This window comes from Physella acuta, unplaced genomic scaffold (genome assembly GCF_028476545.2).
Source record: "Physella acuta isolate Inbredline_101_S28 unplaced genomic scaffold, ASM2847654v3 ptg000366l, whole genome shotgun sequence".
Taxonomy (NCBI): domain Eukaryota; kingdom Metazoa; phylum Mollusca; class Gastropoda; family Physidae; genus Physella; species Physella acuta.
Window position 1 is genome coordinate 171,862 of NW_026731885.1, and position 24,802 is coordinate 196,663.

General features: G+C 33.7%; 1 protein-coding gene across 3 annotated transcripts; it reads left to right on the forward strand.

Moving 5' to 3' along the window:
- Positions 1–79: 79 nt before the first annotated feature.
- LOC131941579 (mediator of RNA polymerase II transcription subunit 12-like protein) lies at positions 80–23,844 on the forward strand. 3 transcript variants are annotated; one of them, XM_059300894.1, is made up of 44 exons: positions 80–212; positions 1,234–1,296; positions 1,406–1,444; positions 1,619–1,726; positions 2,786–2,866; positions 3,113–3,272; positions 3,555–3,745; positions 3,991–4,101; positions 4,536–4,669; positions 4,757–5,036; positions 5,405–5,504; positions 5,739–5,875; positions 6,211–6,342; positions 6,567–6,687; positions 6,823–7,052; positions 7,495–7,597; positions 9,243–9,547; positions 9,694–9,990; positions 11,002–11,165; positions 11,319–11,433; positions 11,667–11,797; positions 12,081–12,212; positions 12,620–12,770; positions 13,100–13,229; positions 14,608–14,823; positions 14,938–15,073; positions 15,298–15,472; positions 15,708–15,809; positions 15,967–16,041; positions 16,241–16,356; positions 16,494–16,649; positions 16,978–17,125; positions 17,448–17,519; positions 17,691–17,800; positions 18,683–18,806; positions 19,178–19,339; positions 19,712–19,851; positions 19,985–20,087; positions 20,420–20,536; positions 20,763–20,993; positions 21,577–21,778; positions 21,960–22,173; positions 22,392–22,548; positions 22,664–23,844. In XM_059300894.1, the coding sequence occupies exons 1-44, from the start codon at positions 117–119 to the stop codon at positions 22,817–22,819; spliced, it is 6,423 nt and encodes a 2,140-aa protein (XP_059156877.1). In that variant the 5' UTR covers positions 80–116; the 3' UTR covers positions 22,820–23,844. The 3 variants fall into 3 exon arrangements, with proteins under 3 accessions (XP_059156877.1, XP_059156878.1, XP_059156879.1); XM_059300895.1 differs by having other exon boundaries at positions 101–212; positions 21,577–21,763; XM_059300896.1 differs by having other exon boundaries at positions 101–212; positions 12,102–12,212.
- Positions 23,845–24,802: the final 958 nt, after the last annotated feature.

The following is a 24,802-nucleotide window of genomic DNA, read 5'->3' on the forward strand; positions in this document are numbered from 1 at the left end:
AGATCTAGATCTATAGGCTACACAAAAATGTTTTTAATTTTTTTGTAACTCAAATTAGGCATAGTTCTAGTAAAAAATCAGGCAAGAAGGGCCTAACTCACAACATTGTCTTAAAAATGGCGACAGCCTTTCCAAGTCAGGAACACGTACCGCTCAAAAAACCAAGATTAGGCCCCCCAGATGTTTACCTGCAAGATGCAAAACAAAAAGAGGTTTGAAAATAGTTAGATAACACTATCCTGCTAACAAAATCTGCATATTCTGCAAATCGACATTAAATTTGGCTCCATTTCCCTTGTCTGGCCTAAGCTCAGCAGCGGTTCGGCTCAGTCAGAGTCAGAGCTCGCAACAGCAACTCAGTCTTGAACTTCATTTTCATGTTAAGTTAGTATTTACTATTTAGAAATCTAGATCTAGATTCTAGTAAGTTCACAGTAGTGACAAGGTCTAGATTCTAGGCCTAGAGAGTAACTTGCGATCTTTGAAGACACATAGCAAAGAAATCGGAAGTCTCGATTTCAATCAAGATATTAAAATTAGGCCAATGCTAGCCGGAAAAAGATGCATGTTCAGAACTATCTTTTGCCGACTAAGTGGAGATGTTGGGGAGAAAAATCGCTTTCTGAGTAGTCACTTTGTTAAAATTATTTCCCCCCCCCCTAGAAAATTCAAGTGACCTCCCCCTCCGGAGAAGAAAGTCTAAAAGAAATACTAACTCTAATACCTATTCCTAAACCTCATTCTTAACTCTATTCTTAATGTTTAAACCTAATCCGTAATTCTTAAAAAGTCCAGCAACAGCTTTAATTTACTAAATTACTTTGTAAGATAAGAAGAAAATATCAAAATAAAAACTCAGAGATAAAAGGAATGGAACTCGCTTCACACAAAAACAGGCTAACTAATGGCCAGCCACTTTGACCTCTTCGACCACATGAATAGTTATCACGATGTGGAAAAATTGAATGTCATACGCATGCACATATTTGCTCTGCCTAGCCTAGAGTCTAGGGGAGGCTTGGCTGCATGCAGTTTGTTTGCATAGTCATTTTGTTTTACTTTTGTCATAGATCTAGATCTAGTCTTTATTGAACTATACTACTATAGGTCTAGGTGGATTTCTTATACCAGTGTCCACTATGGTACGATCATAGAATCAGCAGGTAATAGCCTTTGCCCTCTCTTAATTAAATATTTGTGTAACAATATTTAGCTTTGTAATTTCTTCTGTAGGATGAACTTACTCAACAAAATGTCAAAAATGGATTCCAGCTTGGAACAGTTGTTTCAGATGAGGTAACTTATTATTTAAAATATAGAACGTGTTTGTTATTTTGGATTGTAATAAATTTCTGGTCTAAACTTAGTCGTGTTCTAGTAAATTTGTTTAATTATATTTTTCCAGTGTGCTTCTTCAAAAGATATTGAAATAACATTGGATCGGGTAAGGATTTATAATTCTAATTAGCTAACCTATAACCTATGTTATAGGTATTATTTTTTTACATATTACTTTTGGAATTTATCTAATTTATTTGATGGTAACTTTGGGATAGTTTAACTTCAGCTGTCAAGTTTGATTTTTAAAAATCTGAAGTTTATTAAATTAAAATTTCAGTGCAGCACTTTCTACAATGGGGTATTTAAGAAAAAGAATGAATTAAATACTCTACAAGACAGCAAGAATAAAAAATTCCAGCTTCCAGTTAAAGAGAATTTTTGGCCTGTAAGTAAACATTTATTTATTGTATTTTAGTTGACTACACTTACTGTGTTTTGCAATGATTCTGTATGCAGAGGAATAATATTTCAGCATTAGTATGACCTTAGGAAATGTGATTGTTTTTAGTTTATATTTAACTCTATGCAACAAGACCATTGGGATACAAAGGGTCAACTCAAAATATTAACCATATTATTTTTTAATACATCCCTTTGACCTTGAAGAGCTTAAGGAATAATTGACTAAATTTCAGGGGGCATTTTATAACCATTTATTGTATACACTTCAACTTCAATCCTATACAGAGTATGCCAGTCCTTTAAATTTTTTTTCTGTCGAAAATATTCTGTTTCTTACAAAAGCAATTTTTTGATCAGTACTATTTAGCAGGATATAACATCTGAATATTGAGTCTCTTGTTAGCAATATTTTTCAATTCATCATTTGGAATATTTAAAAAAAAGAAGTTTCTGTTGTATAGTAATATTTTGCTTAGTTTTTAGCAAATTTGGGTTTTGTTACATTAGTTTACATGTCCATGTGTCCTGGGTGCAAAAGGGTAATGAGGATGATGACATTAGTTTAATAAAAATCTGCCCTAAAATAGATTCAACAGTTACAGGAATCCAGTCATCTACCAGTCCTACGCGCCCTTACGGTTGGGCTTAAGGAACAATTTTAACAAAATAAATGTCACAAGTTATTTAAAAGCCTGTGAACTTTTCTCTGAACTCATCTGTAAAATACCAGGAATGTGTTATTCTATTTATTAATGGGCTGTGTCACAGGACAGATTTTGGTATGAAAAGAATAATAGCATAAAATCATGATATTAACTTGCCCATCAATGAACAACAGTGTGAACAGTAAGAGGATTTAATCATTTAAAATGTAAAGTAAATTTTCTGCAAAGATTATTATTGGTCAATTTTTTTTGGCCACCACTCCTCCACATATTGGAGCTATCAACCAATCATAGTTTGTGAGTTAATTAAAACCGATTTAATTAAATAGTTCTTTAAAATGAGCCGTAGAATTTAAAATAAAAGTTTAAAATTTCAGGCAGCATGCAGTAAAACATCAACTGAGGCTTGGTTCAAAGATCTTGCTGGCAGCAAACCTTTGGCTTCCCTAAGTCGTAAAGTAAGCCATTTTTAAAATTATTGTTAACTGTTTCATCAAATTTTTTCTTGTATATGCATTTTTACCATTTAGCACTTCTCTGGCATCGATTTTTATAATTTGTTACTGTCCAAAATGTGCTTACACTATGTAAATGTTCATTTCTGCGTATCAAATCTTTTATTTCTCTTGATAAACCAATAAAAGATGTTAAGTTGTAAACTGTCGAATTGGTCGTAAAAACCTTTTTGTATTTCTTGGTGTCAGGTTCCCACATTCAACAAAAAGGAAGAAATTTTTTCTACACTCTGTGAATATGCCGTCCCAAATGTTCGGGCAGCTTGGTTTATTAAAATGACAGCAGCCCACAATATGGGCACACAAGATTCCAGAAACCGTAGAAAGTTAGCCGTCGATCAGTTTATGGGTGAGTTTAGCAATTAAAATGTTTTCATAGTAAGCAAGCTTTTGAATTTTCTAGTTCATAAAAATAAAGGTTGCTCAGCATTGTGCTGAACATACAATACCTTAAAACATCCAAGCTCAGAAAACAGAAACTATATCATCTTTAAGATCTGAAAATCTAATATAATTTGAAAATAGAATTGTTTTTTGTTGTTTTTAAAATACAATTTTATGGTTTTTGAATGAAATTGGTTTTAAATTCTTTTTCAATATAAAAAGAAAATGTTACATTTTTTGTTTCTAGACTGGACACAAGCGCTGTGCAAGTACTTAAGAGATCAACTACAAAAAATCCAAGACTATTATCATGGCACCAGCAATGCTGCTGCCACCCCTTTCCTCCTAGCTCCAGCACCTACTACTTCTCAAGTTGACCTGGATCTGGCTATGAAGAATTGGACATACTGCACTAGATTTGCTAATCATATGTATGAGGTACAAGATCTTTTTTAATTTTTTTAACGTGTGTGCACACATTTTTACAATTTTGTTGCGTGACCTATGCTATGAGGAAAAACCCCAACACTTCTATAACGGATTAGTGACTTATTTTATGAGTTTTGTTTAAACAATTGTATCTAACTTTATCTGATGTTGAATAGTTTTATTTAGAAACTAATTTTGATTAATTAAAGGCATTACAAGTTCACCAATGAAATTCTTATCTTGATCCTCTGCAGGAATGTTTGTTTGATCGGCATGAATTCCTGAGTTGGTTGATAGAACTACCAGAGAAAATAAAGCAGCCTGACGACGTGGTGTTAAAACTTCTCTTGGTGCAGCTCAATACTGTAAGTTTTTTATTCTTAAAAATTGTTTTTTATGGTGTTAAATATCTTCACCTGACCAGGCCTTTCTGAGGCTGTTGACTAGACAATTCATGAACTTGTATCTGGTTCTCTGTCCTCATTACTGTACTGCTGTCCAGTTCTAGTTTGGTGAAATTAAGTCATTAGCTTGACCAGGCTTTTGTGGAGCTACAGACACCTAAATAGAGCACAATGTCTGTACTTGTTTTTTTTTTGCCTTAGCCATTTCCAAAGCCATGCTATCTTCAATTTGCCATCTTTATCTTAAGATTACTAACATTGTTTTTCCTATCTTTAGTCTTTACTAGATGCCATTATAAGCAGTGTTTTTTTTTGTTTGAAAATAATTGATGTATTAATGTTGTAGATTTATACAGTATCATATTTAATAGTTTTAATTTTTTTTTAATTCTCAGTATTCGTCTGACATTTGCAAATCTGTGATTTTGGCTAGAAGATTGGCTACATATTGTGGGAAAAAAATTTCACATCTTGTTGCTGAATTGGACCACATGCTAGGCAGAACAGATCCCCAAATGAGTGCGAACGGGTAATTACTCTAATTTTTTATTACATGCAAACCAATTAAAATGTAAATGAAGACAATGCCTTACCATGCATGTACTTTCCTTTGCAGGACCCCTTTGACCCCTGCTCAAGCCATCAACACCACCCTCCAAATGTGTAATCCCCTGATCAATGCTATGGCAGAGTTTAAAGAATGTCAAAGCCACAGGTTCATTGTGTTACAGCTGTGTGCCCTGGCACAGATCATTAGTATCAAATGTCCCACGGCCATGGTGTGGAATTCTTTAGGGGACTGTAAGAGTAACTCCTTCTTAGTTGGATCACCACTAGACCTCTTTCCTTGCGCCACCAGCAGCCTGCCAATGCCACCTGGTCCAAACAACACCTATGTAAGTAGTCAAACTATGTGCCAGTTTAATGTTCGTAAAAACTTGAAATTATTATAAACTTCAAACAACACCATTGTAAGAAAACTATATGCAGGTTTTATATTTGTTAAAACTTACTATAAACTTAAGAACTGAGCAACTTTAAAAAAACCCAAATAGCTTAATCTAATAGGTTTTTTGTTTTGTGTGCTGTAGTAGTGTGATTTGATGCTAACATATATTTTGCTTGCAGTACTGTGCCTTGTATACAATAACACCTTAAATACCTTATAAGTCTTAACAGATTTTTCATGTTAAACATTTTATTGCATTGTGTTACACTTGTATATATTTTGATAGTGTACACCATTTCACCACTTTGTCTATAGATACGATCCCAAGTGAAAATAGCTGAACAACAGATCATCACCAGAAGCCATGCTGCGGAGGTGCACTGGTCTTCAGACAAGTGTCAACAGTCAGCTGTTGGTAAGATTTAATAATACATCCTTAACAAACCATTTCATTAGTCTACCTATGCTGTAGAATTAACACTTCTTTCCAACAAAAACACTACCGTGTATTCACATTTACCTAAAGGGTATTTGTCCTAAAAATTGTTGTTTTCTTGTTTCACTGTAATTCTACAGTATTTTTGTTTACATAAACAACATGCTATACCTATTCTACTTGTAATTCAGTAACAACTGTTGAAATCTGTAGGTTACATAATGAGCAAAGTATTGAAAGTTTTGGATGTGCTGGACCAACACAACTTTGACATTGTAGACAGCACATACAACATGGACTCACTGTACACAAAAATATTTAGTATAACACAGAGCAAAGAAACAGGAGAGGTAAGTGGGTTGGACTCAAAACTTCATTTGCTTGTTTGTGTAAAAAGTTTTTTACTTGTGATTTAAAACATTATTTTAGGTGCATCATACTTTTTAAAAAATGGTAAATGTATTAAAAATATATCTCGTTTTCCTTTATAACCCAGATAATAAGGGGGGGGGGGTTATATAATTCTAATGTAAAAGAATTCTCACTTTATTTTGAACAAGCTTAGCATTTGCTCTCAAATCTGTCTGCATTTAATTTTCTTATTCGAATTCCTGTTTCAGTTTAAATGTTACAGTGGTTTTGATGTTTACTAATAGTGTTATAAAACTTTTGCTTTACCTAACAGGCCCCTATTGGTGATGAACCCATAATAAACCTTCTGGTGGACTGGGCAGTGAGTGTCCAGCGTGTGGGAGACCACAGGTGTATTGTAGTGGCCCTGCTGCTGGAGAGAAGACAGAATGAGATCAGGAGTGAGGTGAGCATCACTGACTCAAATTTTTTGTGGCTAAAACATTTTTGAGTTTTCTATTAAAACAGTATATTAATAAAAAAAGACAATGAGTTTTAGCTTATCTTAGTGTGGGGATTTAACTGCAGTAGATAGTTGTTGCTTCATATTTTAAATATTCATTTAAAATGGTATGATTAATAGTGTAGGACTAAATATTTGAGTAAAGAAAGCTCTGATTTGTCCAACAGAAATTTGGAGATATTGAAGGTACAGAAGACAAGGAAGGCTTCCATGCTGATCCCATCACATCTACACCAGTCTTTCAGTCTTTACTTATGAATTTCTTAGACACGAGAGCTCCAGTTTTAGGTTTGTTTTATAGCCTTTTTTTTATGTTAATTATAGTTTGCAATTTTGACGTAGTATATCTGTAAGAGAATTGTAAAATAATAAACTATTTCACATTTTTTCTATTCATTTTTTTAAAAAATATTGTTTTTTTAGAAGAGCACCCTACAGACGAGGCGAAGCAGGCTTTTAAAAACCTGATTTCATTGTTCAACGAGTTGATAGTGCATGACGTGTTCTCACATGATGCTTACATGCACATGCTGATATCCAGGGGGGATCTTGGTCTGGCACCTGCCTACACCGCCCCTCTGACTGACCAGGACGATTTGTTCAATGCCAAGAGTCCACCAGAGAGTATCAAACATGACGTAACCCTGGGTGATGTAAGACCATACATTTTTTGGATAATACTTACTTTGTTCACATTCATGATAAATTTCTTGTTTACCAACATCAAATTCAACCAGTTTAGTTTATGAATTTGAATAAATAAAATCCTTCTGTGATATAAATGAATTCATGGATATCATATTTTATGTTAACTCTGTTTTTGAACTGAAAATACAAAGTCATTTAGTGGTAATGAATTAATTTGAACCTTTCGTTTAAAAATAATAACAATGACTTGTAATTATGGCTGCCAGAATCATAAATATTTAACCTTTTCCAATGTACTATCCTACAGGTAGAATGTTACATTATGTATTAAAGAATTTGTTTCAGAAAAAAAATTAAACTTACAGAAGCAGCTTAGCTAATACCTTAAGAAATGACAAATATTATGTACAATAGTAACATTGTTAATCCCATGACTATTTTATGTAGGAGGAAATCAAAGTGGACATGGATATCCACACAATGGAAGAAAACCTGGGAAGTCTGTTTGGTGCCATGAAAGATGAGTCAAAACCCAGTCCTGAACCCCCAGGTAAGAGAGGTTATACTAAAATAACATTTGCTGGGTTTTTTTTCTTGCTCTTCTGCAGTGGTTTGCTTCTAACTTTATTTTAATTAATTAGTGTACATTCAATAATGAATAAAGTTTTTTGTTCAGTTTTGAAATTTGTAAAATAATCTTCAAATAAAAATCATCTGTTGCTATAGTGTGCATCTTTCTATAAGCTTAATCAAATAAAAAATCTCTTAGTCGGAATACATTTTTTAAAAATCTTTTAGTTTGAATACAAAAATTGTTCATTACGTTTTAAAAAGATGGCCTGAATTAAAAGTTTAATGTTTGTCAGTTGGTGAGGTTGGTTTCTAAGCTTGAAGTACACTGTGTGCTGCAATTATTTTTCCTGTTTTCCAACTTTGCATAGAGTTGCTTCTTTTGTTCCAGCAGTAGACCTAGGTTCACTCAATGGTGAGACAGATGTGTGTATAGATGTCTTCTCAGTTTATACATCCATTCATCTTTAGTTTTAAAACTTCAGTTTTTGTGTTTTTTGGTTTTGTTTCTTTGTTCTTTCTGATTTGTTTAGATTCAAATTTTATTTTAAGAAGCATTTTATTTTTCTTGTTATTATTCATTGAGTTATTATGTATTTCATATGGTTATCCTTTTTAAAAGATCATTTTATGAAATTATAACAGGAAGTACATCTCACATGTTTTAACTTTCATGGCTGAATGTTTTAGAACAAAACATCCGACATATTGTTACACATAAGAATGCATAAATGAACTATTTATGTGATTTTATTTTAATTACTCAATTATGACATGATGTATTTTTAAAAAAAGCTAATTTAAAAAAAGTTGTAATGACTTCTTTTTTAATAAGAACCTGATCTTTTATTTCCTTTTATATGATAAGATTATTATTTGATAATGCCATTCACACAAGACAGGGTTATCCGTAATCTGTTATATGGCATCATCTTTACCATGTCTGTCATTATAATTTACTGGATGGCAAAATGACAACACAATGATTGAAAGCCTGTTGGTTTTAATATATTTCTTTCTCTGTATCTTACCATACTTTTTTGAATGTTATTGCAAAAATGGTTACTTTTCTTTGTCGTGTGGCTTTATCTATAGCATTACACTGGAAGATATACCCTTTTGGTTATTTTCCATATGTTTTTTTTTTTAATTGTAACATTGTAGTAGCATGGATCTAAGAGTGAAAATTTGCATGTTTTTGTTTACGTAAATTTTATTTTAAATGTTGTGTTCAGTTTTCCAAGCAGTTATATGTTATGTTAATAATTTATGCTGTATAAAAAACACAATCAGCTGATTCTATCTAAAGAAAAATATGTTGTACTCCGTTGTTTGGCATCTTCTAATTCTGCTCTCTGAAAACTAAGGTGTCTGTTATTGTTTAAAAAAGAATTCGTCATCAATGCAAAAGTTTAATGAAACTTCACCATTCCCATTTAAATATATTTGTAAAGTTTGCCCTTGGTACAAAATGCTAATAATTTTAAATTTTTAGTAAGCATTCATGATTCAAAATGAGGTAAAAAAATGTACTTTGTCATTCAGTATTTGCCATTGGTTGCAGATGTTATTGTTTGGGCCTTGGTAATATACACCAATCACATGAATCAAAATTATATCCTCAGCATCAGTGAAGTCTATAAAGTCTGAGAAAGATCAGCCACTGGGCAGTGTGGGTGACTTCAGCACGACACAGGGCGTGGTTTCTCAACCAAAAGGACCCTCGCGGCATATGGTGTATGCCACCCACTTCCCCATCCCCCAAGACGACTGCTCTAGTCACGAGATCAACCAGAGGATGATTGTGCTGTACGGTGTTGGCAAAGCCAGGGATGAGGCCAGGCACATGTTTAAGAAAATATCTAAGGAAATAGTCAAGCTTTTTAGTAAGAGAAATTGTATTGATGTTACAAGTGGAGATTTGGGAAAGGTATATAGGTTTAATTTATAGTTTTATTAGAAAATTTGTTGTATATTTAATTCATAATATAACTACATTCATGCTTAAAAATTTCAAAATTAATGCTTACGTGTGCAAAAAAAAATAATTTGTTAAGTTTTTTTTTTAATGTGAAGGTGAAAAAAAAGAAAGAGAAGGAAGCCAAAGAAGCTGAAAATAATGCAACCCCAGCCACCTCCGGGACCACAGTTACCTCCCCTAACTTTGACAACCTGCAGCAGAAGTTTTCCAAGCTGTCCTACTTTGACCAGCACCAGGTGACAGCCCAGTGCACATCAGCTGTGTTGGACCAGATCAAAAGTTTCACAGCTGGCAACTCGAGTTATCTGCCCCTGAAAGACAATATATCCTTCCTGTTTGATCTCATGCAGTCTGCTCTAAACATAAGTGGCTTGCTGGACTTTATTATTAGAGTAAGTTTTTTTTGCAATTCAACTTTGAATTTATGTTTTCAACTTAAGATAAAGGCACTTTACGTTATGGATGTACATTTTGAACAAAATATTACTCAGTATTTAGAAACTCCAAAACGCATGGTTATTTAAAATTAACTTCCTTAAAAAATAAATAAACCGGGAGTGATCTCCCCTAAACTTTCTCGAATATTCTTATATAAAACAACAGGGGATGGGAACTCGGGCTATAGACATGATTTTTAATCCATTTTAAATACTTAAAGTTTAAAAAATAGAATAAAATCTTGTACACAAAAGAATTGCACACCAAGTGAACGCCAAATAAAAAAGTGCATAATAGTGCGCAATATTATTAGTACTTTAAAAATTTACATTAGTTTTTTGAGAAATCGGAAGTAGCGTAAATTACTACTTCCGGTCAACGGAAATTACTCAAAATTTAACAGAAGGTAGAGAATTTGATCTTTAACTTACATGTGAAATTTCATTTATCTATTTGAAATAGTACTCAAGTTATAGGCTTTTGAAAAATTCAAAGTAGAAAAAATACCACTTCCGGTTATCGGAAATTGCTCAAAAGTTGATACGGATCTACGATTTTGATTAAAAACTTATATATGAAATTTCATCAACCTAGCTGTAACGGTACTCAAGTTATCGTGTTTACACACGGACAGACAGACAGACACACAGACATACGGACAGAATTGCAAAGCCCAGTTTTTCAGACTGGATTACGCATTAAACCTCTTAATTTTGATAAATCTGGATTGATAATTTTTGTCCGATTAAAATAAGTCCTCTATACTTTGGATGTTATGAAGGACTGAGGTGTAATACGGTGAAAATTGTTAAAATTTCAAGTGATTTTTGTGCACGATTACAATACTTTCTCTATACTTCGTATATACAAGAAAGTAAAAAAGGGGAAAATATTATGGAAAAGTGAAAATTTTATTTTACTTAAAAAATGTTTTTAAGTAAGCAGATTTGATTTATTTCCTATAGCTTTTAAAAGATCTTGTGGAAGTTGAAAAGGAGCTTCATCAAAAGGAATCCTTCCTCATGATGACCTACACAACTGATGTCTGTCTGAATATAGTGGCTGTCTTGCGCAGATATCATTCATACCTTCTCAGTCCTATGGGGCTGAGTTCAGAACTCTTTATAGGGTGTGTAGAAAAGATATATCACGTTCACTGACCTTGTGCATTTTGACATTTTAAAAACACTATCTTAATTTAATAACTTTAAAAATTTACAACCCTATTTTGAGTTTTTTAAGGAGCTTTAAAATAATGTACAAAATGATGTTTTATGAACAGACTGACAGACATTTTGAAAGTAGTAAATGTGTGTAACCCTATCTACTGTTCTACTGCTGAGAGATGCGTGCTCACCTACCTGTATGACATTTATTCTACCTGCTCACCACTACAGGTAGTAATCAAAATTTTATTTTTGTCTTCACAATATATCATGGTGATATATCAATGGATTATATATAACAAAGATTTGTGTACATCAAATTAAAAAAAAAATTAGACAATTTTTAATTTCAATAAAATGTTTACTAGACCAGATTTATAAAAAAATTAGTGTTTTTTTACAATTCAGTCATTTTAAGAAAATTGGTTTTACTGTATGGTTAAATTACACATTTTGTTTACCAGATGCGTCATTCCGAGATTTTCAACCCAGCATACACAAAGATGAAGGCCACTTTGTTTGCTCAGATAACACCATCTTCTACCAATGCTAAGTGGGATCAGATTGAGATGACAGAGATCATCAAGTCTGCCAGGTGTGTCATGAATGACAGATGGTCACCAATAAATAGTGCATTATATATTTTATTTTGTAGTTAACATGTTCCATTTTGAGTATAAAAAAAGATAGTAAGAATTTTGTTTTATACAGAGACACTTATAAGTCCACATTTGAGCTTAGCTGTTAAAAAGAAATGTTTATTTGTTTTTGAACTACTTTCTTTATTTTGAAATTTGTAACTGTGGCCAATTTATGTCTCTGTATAAAATTATATTAACGCCAGAAGCAGATAGCAGTTTTATCAAATGTGGTTAAAGTGAGTTTTTGAATACCCCCAGGTTGCCAGATGAGCCACACAAGCTGCACAAAAGCCTGGCCGATTGTGCAACAACAAGATACAGCTTTGTGTGCAATGTTCTCCTGGATGTTGTGTCAACACCAGCAGAGAAGTAAGTCTTGATCATTAATTAATTGGCTCTTAAAACTTGATAACATTGATTTTTTTTGGAATGCAACTGTTTAATATCGTACAAAGTACTCACAAATATGCTGACAAACATAATGAGGACTGTTCCAGCTAGCATCCGTATACCTATTATAATTCTTATTCATACTCATATTCATTGTCAGATGTAGCAAAAAATCTCAAAATCCTACTGTTTTTTCCTGCCTGTTTTTATTGGAACCAATCTTTGTTTAGAAAAGAGTACAGCTACTTCTAAGAATTACAAGTTTCTAATTGCCCTTTTAAAGTGCAACACTTAAAACTTAGTACTTTAAAGGTGTCACTGTTTTACAATCAAGAACTTAGTTGTACTGTTTGCTGACGTATTGGCTAATGTTTTACAATCCCCAGCCTAGGAAATATCAATGACTTGGCTGTACTGTGTGCAGAGCTGACCGCACATTGCAACTCCCTGAGTCCAGAGTGGCTGGGTGTGCTTAAAGCCTTGTGCTGCTCATCCCAGCAAGATCTTGGTTTTATTGATGTTCTCACTACCATTGATGTGAGTACTCTACACTGTTGTTGAATCTCGTAGTAAATTCCTCATTGAAGTAATAATCAAGGTCAAAACATATTACAGTGTATACAAAAATTCTAGTTGATAATTTTAATTTTTGAATTATTTCAAAATTAACTTACAAAAATTACTTACAAAAGTATTTTTGAAATTAAAAGGCTTACTGTTGACAATTTCAAATATTACCAGAAGAAAAAAATTGTTCAAATCCCTCACCAGTAATGGCCCACAGGTCTCTTATTGGATATATTTAGTTTAAAGCACAGCTTAAGAACATTGTTAGTTCATGTGTTGATTTTGTTCCACTACTGTAGGTGAGTGACTTGTCGATCCATGACTCCCTGGCTGTGTTCACTGCCATGCTGATTGCCAGGCACTGTTTTTCACTGCAAGATTTTGTCTACCATGTCGCCCTACCCTCTCTCATGGCTGTCTGCTGTCCTGGTAATTCATCCACATTAACTTTTGGATGTATTTCTCAACCTCTAATTTCTGCCCTGTCAGTTTTCCATATGTTGTAGTTGAGAACATTGAAAGTTGTATATTATCAATGTTATTTCACTTTATTCATTCATTAACCTATCTTTAGAGCTAATATATTATGCTCTAAATATAAAAAAAAAAATTCCATTTGACCTCTGGAAAATTGACAGTGGATTATATTGTTTAGAATGCTTTATCAGGTAAGATAAGCCATTGTTTGATTAGAATCCTTAGATGCTTAAATTAAAAGTTAATTTTTCAAGCTTAGCAGTTCCAAAAAAATTTAAGTTCTAAAATTAAGTTGTAGTTTTAAGACAATAATGCATCATGTTTTGAATTGCATTTAAAATTATTATGTTTACTTCTGTTTGTAGTCAGTATTTAAGTTATTGAATCTTGTTTATTTTATAAATTAAGCATATGTTTATGTGTGTGTGTACATCCACATATCCACATGCATAGTAGCTGAATCAGACTAAGTTTTATTTGCACTTTATATTTTACTGGTTGTGGGAACAGGTTTGTTTACAATTTCTTAAGGATTTTTCTTTCCTGTTCCTTTACTGTTGTGTTACTGTAAACTAAACTCACCTAATAGTGTCCTGTGTTTATTTTTTTTAAAAAGGATGCAAACTAACGTGATGAGAAATATTTTTTAAAAATCCCATCTCTTGAGTGATTTATTTATAGCTGCAATCAATTAGAGTACTGTTTCAATGGCATAGATCCACATTCACTGTTGCTTTCTCTTTCTTAGATGTGTTGAATGTTGTGATTTTAACACTTACTAATTGTATTTAATTAATGTACTTCTATGTAGTAAGAAATAAAAAAAATAAACACTTATTTTAGTTACACTTTATATAGGTTTAGTGTTAAATATAACAATGTATTGAAATGAAGGTTAAAAAAAATTTGAAGTTGAAAATAGTCAAAAGACAAAATTCAGTATTGAAAAAAAAAATGTTTTAGTCAATGTTAATTTGCATTCCTCCTATTTAAATATGAAAATTCTCTCTTCTGCATATTTTTTCTGCCATCCATCTTGCTCATCACAATTTTACTTCCTGCCACCACCCAACAGAAGGTAAAGTTTTTTTTTCTTCCATCCCTCCGTCCACTTCATCTGTGACTAGCTCACATGGGTAATCTTAGCTTTTTAACTTTTGGTTCTGATTATCATATTTTACTAATGGTGAGTTCAACTATGGGTTTTTTTTTAAATTTTAATTTTTAAAAGTTTTTGTTTCTTTTTTTTATTTGCTTTTGTCTGATCAGCTACATTAAAAAAATTAGATTTCGAAGTGTTTTGTGACTAAATGAGTGTAATGTGTTTCAGAGGGCGATGCTGAAGCAGAGTCTGGGGCTCGCCTCTCGTGCCACCTACTGCTGCGTTTGTTCAAACCTTCCTACCTCATAGCTCCCCAGTGTGGGATCTCACAGAAAAACCCCGCCCCTATTCGCAACTCATGTGATCGGCATTTACTGGAGGCAGCCCATTTGTTCATAGGAGTTGGTCCCATGCTGGCAGTTCTAAAAGCTATGCTGAAATTGGGTATTTTTATTTTGTGCAAAGACTTTTGTTTATAATTTAATTCAGCCTGATTAAATCTCCCAGTTTTAAGTACTACCAGCCTTTTCATCCACACTAAGTAAAATATTTTTTTAGCTGATGAGTCCAACGATGAATCTACAAATAAAGGCAGCTCAAGCAGTAATAAAGATAAAACCGGCATGGTTCTGGATTACATGTTGCGTAACCTGGAAAATGATGGTCTGGGGGACGAAATGGAGGCTATGTTAAGGTAAAAAAAATTCATTGGTTATTAATACTAATTAACTTGTTTTATTTTTCAATACTGTCTGAAGATATTTATTATTAAAAAATTGATCCACGATGCAATAAATATTCAAAGCTCATTTTTTGGCTAAAGAAAAGGGTGAGACTCAACCCACTTAATAAAAATTTTAAAATGACATTTGTTACCTAAAAATGTAATAAATATTTCCTGTTCTTTTATTTTCTCAGAGCAAGTGGTCAATCTGGAAAAGATGGCCTGGGTAGTGGAAGTCTTAGTGAGTTTGCTAAATGTGCCCTGACAGAAATCTGCCGACAGGACTGGGTGCGAGAGAAATTTCTAAGAAATCCAGAAAAATTATTTACCAGTGATCTCTTGAATGATCCTATTTTGTCCTACAGACAGGTAGTGTAGTCGTTCTGTTTGAATATTTCTTAGTGATAAGTTTTAACGATTTGGATTAACTCGTGTGGCTAAAAATTGTGTTTTTATTCTCTACGTTTGGTGAATACAAAATTAAAATATATTATTAGCTAGCATTTACATCAGTTGAAGCTCCTTGACAATTGTTTGCTAACATAATTTAGAAAAAAGTTGTGAATATTTTAAGCCAAATCTGAATTTAAAAAAAAAATTTCAGGCCCAACAGCTGCTGCAAATGATCTGTTACCCAACAGGTGTGCCCAACCAGGTAGAAGGGTGTGAGCCAGAGAATAAACATGTTGTACAGCGAGTTCTACAGGTGAGAGACAAATACACTGGTCGAAACATCAAATGTTTTGTTTATTTCTTAAACATTGAATAATCTTTACAGTCTTGAACATTGAATGATCTCTTGTTCCTCTAACATTGACTTATCCTGCCTTACCTGAAACAAAAAGAAATATTTTACCTTCCAGACACTGGATCAGTGGACCCTGAGGGTGTCTTGGCTTGAGCTGCAGTTACTTTTTGAAAGAGCACAGTCACAATCAGTAACTATTTTTTTTTTTAATTTGGCTGGTCTACTGTTTTTGTTGTAATAACTTAAGGGTACTGGTACTGTTGTTAGAATTTTTGTTGTAATTATTTCAAGAATTTTCAAATTAAATTTTAACATTTTGATATGGTTTGAGTAATCATACTTTTAAAAAAAAAACGTACTTAGATAATGTTTTTCCTTTTTGTCTTAAGGAAACAAATAGTTTATTAGACTTAGTTTCCCGGGGCACTATCGACCTATTTCATCAACTGACAGAAAGCCAGAATACAGCAGAGAGTTCATCAATGGCCCTTCCTCAAGAACACAAGTAATTATTTTTTATTTTATTTTAATAAACCTGTATTTATGACAACCACACAACCATGTTTAATAAAATGTGATATCAGCTCAATATTTTCGTTTCATAATATGTATAGATTAACAACTGATCTGTTTCCATTATAGAACGGGTACGGAAAATACAATTTGGCTGGTAGCGCCACTGATTGCTAAGCTGCCTATCACCATACAGGGTCGTGTTCTAAAGTTAGCAGCACAGGTGCTTGAGAGTGGCAATATGTCCTCTAAGAATAAACAAGAAAAGGAAAAAAATATGAAAAGGTATTTGCTCACTGAAAATGTGTCTTCGAAAGAAAATCTATTACTATTAAATTCATTATGTAACTTTAAAATACCAAATTTTTAACTATTTATTATTGATAATATAGTTTTACAGCTCTACTCAGATTTGTGCTTGTTGTATTAGGTTTAGCTAAAATAATTTTACAAACAGTCGCTTGGAAAATAAATGCATATGTTTGTTTTTACAACTTCTTATAAATCTTGTTTGTACATTTTAAAACATTTTACACATACGCAACATATAGTTTTTAAAACATTTTCTCCCTACACAACAAATAATGTTAAAATTTTATTTTTCCTTATGTAGCAAATCCCTATTGGGGCATCAGCCATTCTTGTCTCTGGTCTTAAGTTGTCTGAAAGGTCAGGACGAGCAGAGAGAATTTCTCCTGCGATCTCTCCTAAATCAGATGGAACAGTTTATCAACAATGTCAAGGAAGTTGTTGTTAAAAATGTAAGTCATTTGATTTCTCTTTAAAGCTTACAATATTAGTTGACAATAGTGTATTAATTCACAACATAAATGTCGAGAAAGCTCCAAAAAAAGTAATAGTAATAAGTAATACTTTTTTTACAATGAATTGATAGATACTCCATATTTTAAGAGCTTAATTCATAGGTCCTACCTTATGACAGATGTTTGATTCATTTGTCCTATCTTGTGACAGATGATTGATTAATGTCTTACCTTGATTTAAATTTCCTATCTTGTGACAGATGTTTGATCATATGTCCTACCTTATGACAGATGTTTAATTCATACACAATTTTATCAGGACAAAACAGTGACAGATGAAAGCAAGGTTAGACAGAATCTTCATGAAGCCTTACAGCTAAGACTTTCTTTGGTAAGCTTATTTTTCCATGTATTAGTGATAAATTTAGTTAATACATATTATTACCCTTTTAGACATTAAAAATAAAAATTTTTGTACCCACTACAAGTACATCAATATTTTATGTTTGCATTCTCTACTTCTAGGCATAAAAGTAACGTTTTTTTTACATGTGTAAACCAGGTTGGTGGAATGTTTGATATGATACAGCGCAACAATGCAGCTACTAGTGACTGGGCTCTCATTTTAGTTCAACTCATCAGCCATGATGTGATTGACTGCCAGGTGAATAGGTGAGTTGGTTTTGTCATCTGCTCATCCAATGTTTCAGTCAACTATTGTTGTCATACAATCTGCTCATTTGGTGTTATAGTGAACTATTGTTGTCATACCATCCAATGTTTCAGTGAACTATTGTTGACCTGCTGTCTGTGTTTATCCAATGTTTCAGTGAACTATTCCTAACTATTGTTGTCATGCTGTCTGTTTATCCAATGTTTTAGTGAACTATTCCTGACTATTGTTGACATGCTGTCTGTGTTTATCCAATGTTTTTCCTGACTATTGTTGACATGCTGTCTGTTTATCCAATGTTTCAGTGAACTATTCCTGACTATTGTTGTCATGCTGTCTGTGTTTATCCAATGTTTCAGTGAACTATTCCTGACTATTGTTGACATGCCAGCTGTTTATCCAATGTTTTAGTGAACTATTCCTGACTATTGTTGACATGCTGTCTGTTAATCTATTGTTTCAGTGAACTATTCCTGACTATTGTTGACATGCTGTCTGTTAATCCAATGTTTCAGTGAACTATTCCTGACTATTGTTGACATGCTGTCTGTTAATCCAATGTTTCAGTGAACTATTCCTGACTATTGTTGACATGCTGTCTGTTAATCCAATGTTTCAGTGAACTATTCCTGACTATTGTTGACATGCCATCTGTTTATCCAATGTTTTAGTGAACTATTCCTGACTATTGTTGACATGCTGTCTGTTAATCCAATGTTTCAGTGAACTATTCCTGACTATTGTTGACATGCCATCTGTTTATCCAATGTTTTAGTGAACTATTCCTGACTATTGTTGACATGCTGTCTGTTTATCCAATGTTTCAGTGAACTATTCCTGACTATTGTTGACATGCTGTCTGTGTTTATCCAATGTTTCAGTGAACTATTCCTGACTATTGTTGACATGCTGTCTGTGCTCATCCATGGAACGCTGTTGTCTGAAGGCCAGGAGAAGGGAGATGAGAATAAGAAAACTTACTTCAATCTTATAAAAAAACTGAGGGTATGATTTTTCTGATTTCAAATTAATTAAAAGTGTACTTTTGTCTAGAAGCAATTATTATGGCATTCTCAACATTTTCCTGAGAGCAGTTTAGGTCAAAGGTTAATTGCCAGCAATTTCTATGAAATTTGTTTGAAAAAATTGTTCAAAACCAACATTGATATGTTTAAACCTTCATTAATAGTCATTTAATTTAATTAAAAAAATAGCTTAGGACAGGTAATTGTGTAGTAGTCTTGTAAAGTTGTTTGTAGTAGTCTTGTAAAGTTGTTTGTTAAACCAGCTTTATCATTTAGAGCCATCTGGCAATTTTGTCTTCTTGTTTTACCTTTGCATTTTAATATTCATCATTTTTCTTTCTTCTGTTCTAGAAAGAACTTGGGGATAAAAACACCCCAGCTATAGATCAGATCAGACAGTTATTCCCCCTGCCCAAGAAGCAGGTTGAAGTGATCACAGTTGAGCCATATGGAGCAGTCCTTGACAATAAAGGGAACAGAGTGCAAACATTTGATGCTATAGGCAAAAAGCCAGTGTGTATTCTTCTAGAGCTTCTCACCCAATACCTACTAGACAGACACACTGCTTATCTGTCTATTCTGGCCTCTAAACTTTTTCTCCAGCTTTTTTCATGCCTTCTTGTTATTGTTTTTTTTTTGTAGTGTCAGCTTACGTACTAGTTATATTCCTTTAAAATAATGTTAATAACTTTACCCAGCTTGAACAGAATAAAATAAATGGGGAAAGTTTGTTAAAATGAAAACAAATATGCAAAAAAAAAAAAATATTACAAGAGTATGATACAAATTTGCATTGCTTATTTTAAGCCTAAATCTTTTAAGTTTATTGTCTTCTTTTAAAAAAGAAACAACTGAATATATATTTATTCTTAAATGAAAACTTAGGGTCTTCAAGTGGCTCAGAAAATAGCTTTTAATCCATGGGAGATAATTGAAGGACACAAGAATATGCCACCTATTCCGTGGTCATATTTTGGAGCTGTTCGACTGGAGAAGAAAACATTAAAATACGAAGATCAAAGAAGGTAGCATTTAATATCAATCAGTTTTTTTTTGGAGCTGAAAAGTCATTTTGGTGCTTTTATATATTTGTCTTGTCAATATGTTGAGCTTCTAGTCTAAGTCTTATTCTCAGTAAATGTTTTGGGTGTTCCACAGGTTGGATCTATATCACAGCCATTCACTACGAAAGCCACTTAGTTATTTCATGGAGCCACCAAACTTACCACCAGAGGATCTAGAACCTATCCCAGAAAAAATTGTAAGTTTGTTGAAACAAATATAACAACACCCCTCAGAGTTCTTTAAAAAAAACATGTACTCAGCACATATATAGAATACCCTTTTCTCCCAGCTGAAGCAGTTGTGTACATTTAAAGTTGTATTTACTCAAACTCTTGTCAAAACCTGTCTCTTATTTCTGGTTTAGAACTTTGAATCTTGAATTGGCATTTAATTTTTTTTTTTTTTTTTTTTTTTTTTTTACATATGCCATTAATGAAAAAAAGAATGTATTAGATGTACATAACAAACTCATTATTAATATCTACATCTATCAAATAATTTACACATAATTTTTTTTATCAACCCTAGGATGAAAAGCCCAAGGAAACCATAGAAATTTCTAGTGACTCGAGTAAAAAGGCTACTGGACGTATAAAGAAGAAACGTCCCAAACAAGCTGCAAGCAATCCCAATTATAACATTACTGTAAATTTGAGGATTCATCTTTTGTTTCTTATAGCCAATATAAAAAAAATATTATTTTATTTTGCTAAATAGTAATTTTTTATTTTGAAAAAATTAGGTACTATTTGTATTTATAATTATTTGCAATCTTAAAATCAAGCATTAAAAAAATAGTAGTCCTGAATGACAGTATAACATTTTTTGCATTACTACAAAAAAGTTGTAAGTTAAGAAAATCTCCTTTCAGCCCAATAATCCAATGAGACCATTCTACCAACCTGATACGATGTACAACCAGCCTGGGCCCCAGCCAATGTGGTCCTACAATCATAACCAACCCCAGCCACTGCCATACATGTATCAGAACCCACCCCCTAGACAACGCGTGCCTGGTGGTTTAAACAACTCTAAACAGGTCCTCAATAAAATGCTCATCCATCGTTCCATGGTTACACAAAGTGGCTACATGCCAGCACCTGTAAGTATTGCTGAGTTCATCAATTGATCCATGGTTATACAAAGTGGCTACAGCGCCTGTAAGTATTGCTGAGTTCATCAATTGATCCATGGTTACACAAAGTGGCTACATGCCAGCACCTGTAAGTATTGCTCAGTTCATCAATTGATCCATGGTTACACAAAGTGGCTACATGCCAGCGCCTGTAAGTATTGCTCAGTTCATCAATTGATCCATGGTTACTCAAAGTGGCTATATGCCAGCGCCTGTAAGTATTGCTCAGTTCATCAATTGATCTTTAGGAAATAATTTTAAAAAATCATTTGGAAATGATAGTCTTAGAACATTGCTTCTCAAAATTTTAAGTTGTGTCATTTTATATTGTGCATTAATTAATACAAAGCTGTTTTGTGTTGTTTTTATATGAACACATGAAAACTGGTTTGTGTCACTAACTCCCTTACCATTTTCCAATTTAAGTCAGTTAACTTGTTGGACATCTTACAAAAATCCCTGGAATCTTGTTCTAGCCTTTTTATGCTCTAGAAATTAACCACACTGTCTCATAATGAGAAATGTGAAAGAATGAAATATTTTTTCTCAGGGTCCAATAACCCAAGGGCCACAAGGCATGCAGATGAGCAAGACAACCCCTAACAATCAGCTATTGAGACAACACATCTTACACAGGAACAGAAACATGATGGACACATCCCAGACTGGGATGTACCCTGGTCCTATGTCTGGACAAAGCCAGGGGACAATGGGCCACCCGATGGGACAGCCTCAAGGTGAGAACATGATAGGTCTGACACACACATTTTTTTACCTCTACATTTAATTACTTCATTAGCCTAGTTAATTACATTTTTAAAGTTATTTTTTGATAGTCTTGAATATCTATATTTAAAAAAAATTAAAGCATAAAGTGTATAAAATGTTTTTGTATGTAGAGAATAATGTGATTGTTGTTTACTGGTTCCACAGGCAACTATTACAGCTCTATGGGTCCACAACAAAGTCGTATCATGGACCCCATGGCTGGCGGGGGTGGAATGATGCCGGGGAATTTTAACCAAGGGTACCAGGCAGGGCCCCAGGGTGCCGCCATGATGAGTGGTGGCATACCTCCACAGAGTGGCTTCATGTCTAACCAGAGTGCAGGTCAGCCTGCCCCACAGTATGGCTCCAACACACAGAGGTTAGTACAATATTACTTGCTCATTTACTACAGGTAACATTGTGTCTCAGTGACACCTTACAGTTGATTAAATTTAGAGAACACTTGCCTTGTGAGGATATTTTAAAAAATTTCTGTTCTAAAGTAGTAAGGATAAGGACATTTCTGACGGACATTGTTTATCATAAAACTAAATGTATTATATGAAAGATTGTTGACATGTTTTGTGAATTGTACAGGATGTCAACAGGGATGGGTGGGATGGCACCCTCCGCTACAAGTGGTATGAACTCTTACAGCCAGGGACCCATGGCATCCAATGTGGCCCCTGGCCAGCTCCCTCAGTCCTACATGGGGGGTCACATGGCTAACTCACAAATGCAGTTCAGACAGCAGGTAATAAACTTAGTCGAGAAAATTAATTAATCAATGTTGAACATGTCAGCAAATGTATATCTGACATTTATAAATCCATATTATGAAGGTCGTAATACTAAATATGTATCCCCAGATGATGCCGATGCAAGCACAACAGCAGCAGTCTCAGCCAGGCATGGCACCTATGCCAGCACCACAGCAAAGAAATGTCATGGCAATGAGAAGGTTATCTTCTAGCATGCAAGGACCACCAGGTTCTGCCCCACAATATGGTTCATATCCATACTAAGACTGCAGTGAATCTCTTCCTGTTAACTGCTAACCTGTTACTAAATAATATCACAACATCTGTGCAATGATTCAAGGAGTACTGTACAAATACTTTGTAAATTCTTTAGACTTGGTGTAAAATATAGAAAGCTGTACATTTATATTGTCATTAGCAGATATTTTAATTTGAAGATGAACATATCTTAAGCACAGAAGTAATAGTTCTCATGTTTTTATTGAGGGCATAGAATGTGAGATTCAGTATTGTTTAACTGTTATTTTATATCTGATTGCTGGAATTTTTTTGTTCATGAATGTTTATGTGATTTTAGTTTTCTGACAGCATACACAATGTTCTTTTAGGCACAAACAAAAATTTTAAGATCAATTTGCATTTTTTAATAATAACATATGTATAAGTTATATCGTTGGAAATAACTTATCAAGTAAAACTGAACTAAAAATATTATATGGTGTTTGTATATAATTATGTTAATTTATTATACTAGTTAACAAGTTTTTAAAAAGAAAAATGGCATTAACCTTTGTAGTAAGTGTATCCTGCTCTAGTATCATGAAATAATTTGTTTCACAATACACCAGGCATCTATTTTACAATGTTGTGACTAGCACTAGTCCTGGAGGGTGCCATTGTTCATGACATTGTAGGCTGCAACCAATGAGAAACTCAGGGACCAAATTTAAAATAGCTAGTGTAGCACAAGTTTGTTTGACATCATTAGGAATAAGTTATTTGCTATGACATATAGAGAAGTGCAATCTGTAAATTTAGTTTTTTCTTACAGATGTAATCTCAATACATTAACTTAGATTTTGGCTTAAATTATGATTTTGTTAAATTTATATAATTTTAGTATTTAACCCAATATTACTTTTTACACAAAGAGTTTAAGGGTAAAACTGTTTCCTATTGTCATAATCATTAGAGAATGATTTGACATATCCAATATCTTGTTCTGTAAAATTACCCAATGCAATGATTTGTCAAGTCTGTGTATCTCCAATTTAATAAACATGGCAGAAAACAAATGTCTTTGAACCATTTTCTCATTGGTGTGTGTTTTGTGGGGAAGGGGAGGGGTGTTTAGGGGATGAAGGAAGAGAGATGGGGTGTCTCTGTGAGTAGAGATCAGACACTACAGTGTCTCTGATATCAGACACTATTTCTGGTGTCTGTGAGTAGAGATCAGACACTACAGTGTCTCTGATATCAGACACTATTTCTGGTGTCTGTGAGTAGAGATCAGACACTACAGTGTCTCTGATATCAGACACTATTTCTGGTGTCTGTGTGAGTAGAGATCAGACACTGTCTCTGATATCAGACACTATTTCTGGTGTCTGTGTGAGTAGAGATCAGACACTGTCTCTGATATCAGACACTATTTCTGGTGTCTCTGTGAGTAGAGATCAGACACTACAGTGTCTCTGATATCAGACACTATTTCTGGTGTCTCTGTGAGTAGAGATCAGACACTACAGTGTCTCTGATATCAGACACTATTTCTGGTGTCTGTGTGAGTAGAGATCAGACACTGTCTCTGATATCAGACACTATTTCTGGTGTCTGTGTGAGTAGAGATCAGACACTGTCTCTGATATCAGACACTATTTCTGGTGTCTGTGTGAGTAGAGATCAGACACTGTCTCTGATATCAGACACTATTTCTGGTGTCTGTGAGTAGAGATCAGACACTGTCTCTGATATCAGACACTATTTCTGGTGTCTCTGTCAGGTCTCACAGAAGTGGTGGTGGACTGGTCTACTGGGAACAATTCCAGCGAGCCCCCATGAACGGTGCTGTTAAAGTCCTATTAGAGTTGATTTTAAAAAAAAATTGCTGGTATTTTCCAATTTCTGCATGCCAGGGTGTGCGGGGGGGGGGGGGGGGGGGGATGGGAGGGAGAATTGTTAAAAATCTGCTGGGCCTCTTGGTCAGAGCCTGTCCACTCCTAGACATCAGGCATTACTGTAACGCTG